Here is a 7,809-nt window from a genome sequence, read left to right as displayed (position 1 = left end):
ATCTATGAAGTCAACCTAGTGGCTTCAGTAGTTGGGACCACCTCATCAAAGCATGTAAGACTAAAATGTTTTGATGAACATACCATAGAACTTGAAGAGCCTGAATGATCTGAAAAATTGAACAAGAATGCAGTACAAAATGTAGTCTGGCCTCTAAATTAAAAATTCAACATTGTTTGAAAATTATAAGTGTTCCCTCAAGGTACATAATTGATACTCATCTGGCTTTGGTACTTTATCCATTATAAAGTGTAGTATGGCTTGATCTAGTTGAAAAATTTTAAACTATAATTCTCCAAAGATGAAAAAACCCTGGATTGGATGCTTGTCTGGGCTCACTGCAAAATTTTAATCAATTGTGTTGTTGTACCCAGTCAGCCTGTTAATCTATCTTCTACTCTGGACAAAAAACAAGAATATATACATACCTAATTTTTTTATTGTTAGCAAACCTTTGGTTCTTTAGATTAATATTTCTGCTACAAATGTTACTCTTATTCAGCTCCATTTTGGAGTAAAGAATAAAGGTGGATGTTAAAGATAATATCTGTTGCATAGAAGATTTTAGTTAAGACAAATGAGGGAAGGAAAAGCATTTGTCAAAAAGAAGTGTCAATGTGCTCACCAACTAATATCATTTTGTACTTCATAAATTGGAGGCATGCGATTAATCTGATTTTCTATTTGGGTTTGTTTCTCATATTATCATATTGCAACTGTTACTCTTGCATTTTAAAAGAAGTTGGTGTTTGTTGGTGGAAATGCAAGACTCATGTTATTAGCTATTTATTGTGTTCTCTTTTCCTTCGTAGGTATGTGTGTGATGTATATGTTATGTGGTCAGATGCATTGAAAATATTGCAATGTCAATTAGGGGAAACAATTCTACAATCTTTATGTGTATGAGCATTTTAATTTGTTAGTAGATTTTCTTCTTCAATTTATAAATTTGTTACAAATGTTTCATTTAAGTAGACAATTAATTGTTGACTATTGTTACTTTGCAGGTTGTATAACGTGGTTGACCTCTAGATTTTGTGAATTTGCCTTGCATATTATCACCCTCTTTCACCTGTGCATTCTTTATATTTACATTGGATTTGGCAACTCCTACCACAATCAAAGAACGACTTGACATTCATGCATACCAGATCATTGTCATGGGAGATTTTTGTATCACACGATCGTTGTTGCGGCACTTAGTTACATAGTCATTAGGACGACTTGACAAGCAACAGTCTTAAGTAAGACTTATGTTCAATGAATTGAATTGTTTTGAATTTAATATTGTTAATAGCAAAAATTATAATGGTCCAATATATATATATATATATAGTTAAATGATTTTTTCACACTTGTCATATGTACTTAAATGATTTTATAATTATTGAAAATGATGATGATATTTTTGGTTGGCATAATGTGCGTATTATTTAAAGATTGCAAAAAAAAAAAAATTAACCCAAGAAATGCTAAAAAAAAATAAAAATTAGACATATTAAGACGGTTCTAGCAATAACCGTCTTAGTATAGACTACATATTAAGACGGTTATACAAGACCATCTTAGTATAGTCTTGAAACATGAGCATCTACGACGGTTACGCGGCGAATGTCGTAAAAGTCCACCACATACTAAGACGATCATAAAAAATCATCGTAGTATGTTGTTTTCAACATGATTATCTGCGATGGTTACTCCCGAACCGTTGAAAAAAGACACACATATAAAAATGGTTCCAACATGACCATCGTAGTTTATCAAAGAAAATAATGAGTTTTAAGACGGTTATTTCCAATAACCATCGTAGATATCAAAGAACATACTAAGACGGTTACTACCGAACCGTCGTAGAAAATGCAACTTATAAAAATGGTTCTAACAATCATCGTAAATGTCATTTTACCTTCTACGACGATTTATTTTACGGTGGTTGACAACCTTCGTAAAATGCTCTATATAACCCACTTAGAATGAACTTTTTCTAGTAGTGTAGACTTTTTATTTTGCCATGATCTCTTCTACTATCTTCAACATCCTCCTATCCCTTTAAAAGAAAAAAATAATCCAATTGAACAGAAGCAAACATTTTGTTTTATTGTCCTCAATTTTATTAAAACTAATTAAAATATACATAATGTTTTCCCTTATACCATGTTTTACTCTAATTACGTTCAATTTAATTCAGTCGATTCTAACTCATTGCACAGACACTACCAAAGAGTCATTGTAGAGCAAAATATAATAATCCAGAAACACGAAATCAAGATATCTCCTTAAATTAACCTTATTCATAATTCAGAAAAAAAAAAACTATTCACTTAACAACCGATTTAAACAAAGGATAGAGAAACATGTTTGCGCATAACATTTCACGGATCCAATCACAATTTACATCAAGACATGAAATTCATGAGCTAACAACATACAAAGTTGAAAATACACATAATCGCTATAACTTACTATGAATAGGGGAAGTAATTGTAGATCTTCTTGTTAAGGATGTTGAAAATCACGTTCAAGAAGTACCTGCATCAGAAAAGAAAAAGGACAAAACCATAATTTCAACACCTGGAACGATCACAACCACACATAAAAGTCTATCTATTCCTCATGGAACACAGTTAAGTGGTTAAAAGTTAAGCTTAGGGAACGTATATAAGAGACACAAAACAGAGTCATGTGACGTACCACGTGAAGAAGAAGAGTCCTGTCACCAGAGCCGGATACTTCTTGAAAAACCCAACCGGAGCAACCTTTGCTTCTCTGTGATAATAATAATTAAAAAATGAAAAAATTGAATGACATTAGTTAGGATAGTGACGTGGCCAAGTTCGTTGAGTCAAAATGGATGAAACGGACCTCACCTGCCGGAATCATTGCCCTCGACCGACGAGGAGGCGGCAGCGAGGCATGGCTGGAGGAGGACGATCTCCTTCTTCAGCGCCTGCGAGCAAAGCTCTGGGCGCAACTGCCTCCCCCAAAACAGGTTCCCGCCATTCGCCATGGAGCCCACGACCTTCATAGTTACGAGGGAGGGGCCGGCACCGACCTCCCGCGGTGGCTTGCGAAGGTGAGGGAGGGAGGACAAGGTTCCGACACATGACCGCACTCGCGACTCCATGACGAGGAAGGAATAACAAGAAGAAGAGAGTGTGTCAGTGTGAGAAAGAGATATGGCTTTCTCGTTTTAGTGGCTCTCGTTACAGTTTTATTCTTTCGGGGTTTGGGAAGAGGAAAGAGGCACAGGAAAGAGGAAAGACGGGATGCGTTTTCTTGAGAAGGAGGGGAGAAGGCATTGTTGGGAAGAGGAAAGAGGCATTGGAAAGAGGAGAGTCACTAGAGGAGAGGAAGAGTCAGCAGGATTCAAATTTAAAATTTAAAATTGCACAAGTTTAAAGATGGTTTTTCTTGAAACCGTATTTGAATATTATAAAATAAAGGCGGTTTGGTAAAACCGTCTTTGAAATGTTGTCGATATTTACAAAACTGCCACTATCCCCAAACAAAAGCGGTTTTGTGAGGACCGACTTTAAATGTGTGTCGTGGAATACGTTATTTTTAGTAGTGAATGGAGGTGGAGGACGAGCATGTCAAAAGAGAGCTTATGGTGTAGGATTATTAGGTCAAAGTATGATGAGTGGAGCTAGGGGAGGCAACATAGATTAGTGGGGAAGGAATCTTGGTGGTGGTGGGATCTATGGTTGGTGTGTGGAGGTGAGGAGAATGGTCGTTGGTTTGAGGATAACATGGTATGGAAGGTTGGAAAAGGGAAGAAGATATCATAAATGGCTCAGTGAAGCTTCATTGATGGAGAAATATCCAAGGCTATTTGCAAATTCAGAGCAAAATAAGGCTTTGGTGGAGGAGGTGGGTTTATGGCGGGGAGAGGAATGGACGTGACAATTTGAGTGGGAGAAGGTGTTGGTAGATAGCTTTAGGAAGGAGGTAGATAGGGTACGTACAATTGATACAAGATGGGGAGGATGTGAAAATCTTGAAAAACTGCATTACAGGGCAATACTCTCTCAAGAATGCTATGATTTTTTGTTGTTATATAATTTTGAACAGGATGAGGAACATGTTTTCAAGCAAATTTGGCATCTACCCGTACCTTGTAACACACAAGCTTTTGTGGAGATTGTTTAAGAAAATTAATTTTCTCTTCAAATTTGACAATAATTGGTTTTTATTTATTTATTTATCATCCAATCATCTATTTATTACTTTATATATTTTGAGTGTTACTAAAGTTCATGTTATTATTTTGATTTGATTGGAAAAATGTTTTTTTAAAGAGATTGGAAAAATGTGAGAAACATATTTTTTAATATATTTTTTATTATTCATTGAAATAAATATAGTAAAAAAATATAATTTTAGTTAAGAAAATTTATTTAAGATAATATGTATGATTTTTGTGTCAGTTTTATGAAGATTTGTTTTGGCAGCCTATGTAGAAATTTAATTGCAATTGAGATTATGTTGCAAACTAACAGTGTAAGATTATATCATGAAAGGGAGCAAATGTTCAAAAAATTATGATGATTTTAGTTATAATTACGTAGTTGTTAGAATTTTAATTGATTCTAATATGTTAATTAAATTTATTTTATTTTAATTAAGTTTTCGATGCGTAATTTAAAAAAGATAATTGGGAATAGGAAAATTTCTTTGAACCCATGTAATTATTTTAAATGTGCCATTAACACATCTTCCATTGTCATTAAAACAAATGAAAATTATATTTTGATACCCAAATGCTAGTTGACACCTAATTAGAGAGTAAAAACTAGAAGAGAGAGATAGAGAGAGAATATGTATGCAGGTGCTATAAGGTGGTAGGAAGAGAGATAAAAAGAAATAAGACATGTTGATGATGTGTTTAAAATAAATGAATGTTTAGATATCATGACTCTAAACCAAAAATGTCAAGATTAACTAAAGTGTTATTAATAAAAAATGATAAAACATTATCTTTGATTTAATTCATTATCGTAAGTATAGGTAAATAAGAGATTTGATAAAAGTAAGAATAAATGAAAAATTAGTTAAATCCAAACTGCTTTAAATATGATGTAGCATATGTGATGGAACAAACAAGGTTCAAAAACTCATTAATTTGAAATAATATAATACCTAGATTGACAAATTGAAAAAACTTGAATTTGTCATTCAATAATAATGTCCCATTTGATTACATATAACTTCTCTATATATAAGCATAAATAAATTTACTAGAATCTAAATAAAAGAAAACAAGGAAATATATGTTCCTAATATCACTAATTAATTCTATGGATATGTTAAATATATCGTATCTTTATTACAAATAAAAACATGATATATTTCTATTAATTTTCCTAATAAAGTCTAAATTGATTTCGAGAGGACATCTTTTTTATGCTTCTTGAAGGTTCACATGCTAGTCAAATGATTTTTTAAAATGATTTGTTCTTTGGACCCTATATGGACCATGAGATAAAGATTTTCATACTAGATCTTGACATCCTCTTTTGCACCATTGATCTCCTTTTAGCTCATGGTGGTGCCACACCCCCACATCAATGTGTGCTTATGTTCTTTATTTCTCTCCCACTCTTTGTCTCTCTCTTTTGTTCTCTTTGTCTTTCTTTATATATCGTTCTTATGACAATTGTTTTTACCTAATCATTGTTTAGATTAAATTAAAATCAAACTCCTTATGAAATCAAGATTTTCTCAAAAAGTCTCGCAGTAAAAGATTAATAACACAATAAACCAATGAATTCAAAAACCTTAGAAAACAAAGTTTTATGGCCCACACATATTAATTCAAATATAAAGATTGATTCATAGAACCAAGTGTTAGAAAAAGAAAAAATTACACACAAAATTTAAATTGATTTCGTCCTCAAGAAGACCTACATTTGATTGTTCTAAGATCCCTTAGAACATTCCACTATTAGAAAACTAAAGTACAAACTCTATGCACAAGTAATTCCTTAACAATCTACTTTTCTCTTTAACCCTACAAGAGAAATGTTGAATGTTGAAACCCTATCAACTCAAAAACCCTTGGTAACCCTAACCAAGATTGCAACCTACAAAGAAATCAAAATGGGATTGAATACACCTTTAATGTGCAAATCACAACTTTCAAGCTTTATCAATGATCAACCCGTGATGGAGATCCTAAGAGTCTTGCTATGTTGATCATCATCATCACTCTTGGAAAACCCACTCGATAGCTTTCTTCACTACAAGAAAATATATCTTCGTGATGAAAAAAGTTTTCATTAAAAACTTAAAAAATCGTCACTAGAAATATTTTGTGACAATATTTTGATTTGTTATTGGTTGTCACTAATACGCGAGTCCCTGTTATAACAGTGATGATATTTTTGGTTGTCACGAAAATACTATTTTATTGTGAAAATAAATATCGTCACTAGTATTTTATTTAATCGTCACCAATGTCGGATAAGAGCTTATAATGACAAAACAATTAATGACCAAATGTTATTAGTGTCAATTTTTTGTCACAACTAGTTACTAATTGCAAATAGTATGATTTTTATTACTATTTTAAAATAAAATATTATCTTATTATCACTATATTATTTTTTAAATATACCAATAATGCATAGAAAATTATTTTTAAATGCTAAAATAAATATCATTAAAATAAAAGTAAAAAAATCAAATAAATCAAAGTTTACATTAAAGTATAACAAATTCATTAAATGTTGAACGATAAACTATAACAATAATATTCAAAAATATGTAACTCAAATACATTAATAAAATTTTTAAATTCTTATAAAAATAATAGAACCAATCACTTATAATATTAAAGTCTTGACATAACAATAAAAAGTAGTATCTTTATAAGTTTCAATTCTAAAATTACATTAAGTAGTATCTTTGTGAGTTCAAACCTGCAAATAAATATTGAAAAGAATAAATCAGATAAAAATGAAATAATTGGTATTTTGGTTTTAGAGAAATGATCACATAATAATTCATAAAAGAAAATATTCAGTGCAAGAGCTTTATATTACTAACCTGAGCACTTGAGTTAATAGGTGATTCAGAGGCCGATAACTTTTCCATTATGTCCACAATTTGGCGTTTCACTTCATTTTCAAGATTTTGCTTCATTTGTGTTCAACAATTGGTACAAGAGCTTTTGAAATTTTCTCTTGATATATGTCATCCACATATTCTCCAAAGTTTCCTATACAATGTTCAAAAAATATGTATAATTTTCATAATGACATTAAAATCTTCACATTACTAGTTGAAGAATGGAAATTAAAAAATTTCACAAAATATAACTAGATATGATATCATAATACAATTAATGTCTATAATTCTAATATTAACATCAAGACTTTAAAATCAAAATTTTCTTTACCATGATTTCTTCTCTTTTTGGAATGCACCAAGTTCCATTAGATGTCATTTGTGTGGCCTTCCAAACCTCCATAGCATCTGACCATTCACCGTATATTAAATTTTCTTTCTATTAAAATTAAATATAGTAAAAAAAAACTAACTAAATAATACAAAAACAATATAATCTAATGCACGATGCATTTATAAATTTCAACAACCTTTCATATCTCATATAAAAATAATCACAAAATATAAAAAATGAGTTGCTTTTATATAACTTATAGGAAAATTAATACGAAATATTAAAAGATGTTACCATTTCACATTTGATTTTGTGCCAATAATTGATTTTATTTCTTGCTTGCTTCGATTAGATTTGTTTGCCTAGCTTCTTTCATACATCAAAGTATATATAAATGATTTTATATT

The 7,809-nt window shown here is 31.1% G+C and overlaps 1 protein-coding gene across 1 annotated transcript; it reads right to left on the bottom strand.

The window, feature by feature from the left end:
• Positions 1–2,462: 2,462 nt before the first annotated feature.
• Positions 2,463–3,124, bottom strand: LOC100799637 (triose phosphate/phosphate translocator, chloroplastic). The gene is made up of 3 exons (XM_003548742.1): positions 2,884–3,124; positions 2,692–2,764; positions 2,463–2,529 (listed from the first exon to the last, which is right to left on the bottom strand). Exons 1-3 carry the CDS (start codon positions 3,122–3,124, stop codon positions 2,463–2,465), a joined length of 381 nt encoding a protein of 126 aa, XP_003548790.1.
• Positions 3,125–7,809: the final 4,685 nt, after the last annotated feature.

The sequence above is a fragment of the Glycine max genome, chromosome 16, assembly GCF_000004515.6.
Source record: "Glycine max cultivar Williams 82 chromosome 16, Glycine_max_v4.0, whole genome shotgun sequence".
Taxonomy (NCBI): Eukaryota; Viridiplantae; Streptophyta; class Magnoliopsida; order Fabales; family Fabaceae; genus Glycine; species Glycine max.
Note: the sequence above shows the minus strand (reverse complement) of the source record. Positions and strands in the feature narration are given on the sequence as shown.

Excerpts from the sequence above, each read along its gene's own strand:
- LOC100799637 (XM_003548742.1), bottom strand. The coding sequence starts at position 3,124 with ATGGAGTCGCGAGTGCGGTCATGTGTCGGAACCTTGTCCTCCCTCCCT. Across the intron at positions 2,765-2,883 it reads CGCCTCCTCGTCGGTCGAGG|AAGCAAAGGTTGCTCCGGTT; the intron begins GCAATGATTCCG and ends ATTATCACAGAG. Across the intron at positions 2,530-2,691 it reads GGACTCTTCTTCTTCACGTG|GTACTTCTTGAACGTGATTT; the intron begins GTACGTCACATG and ends TTTCTGATGCAG.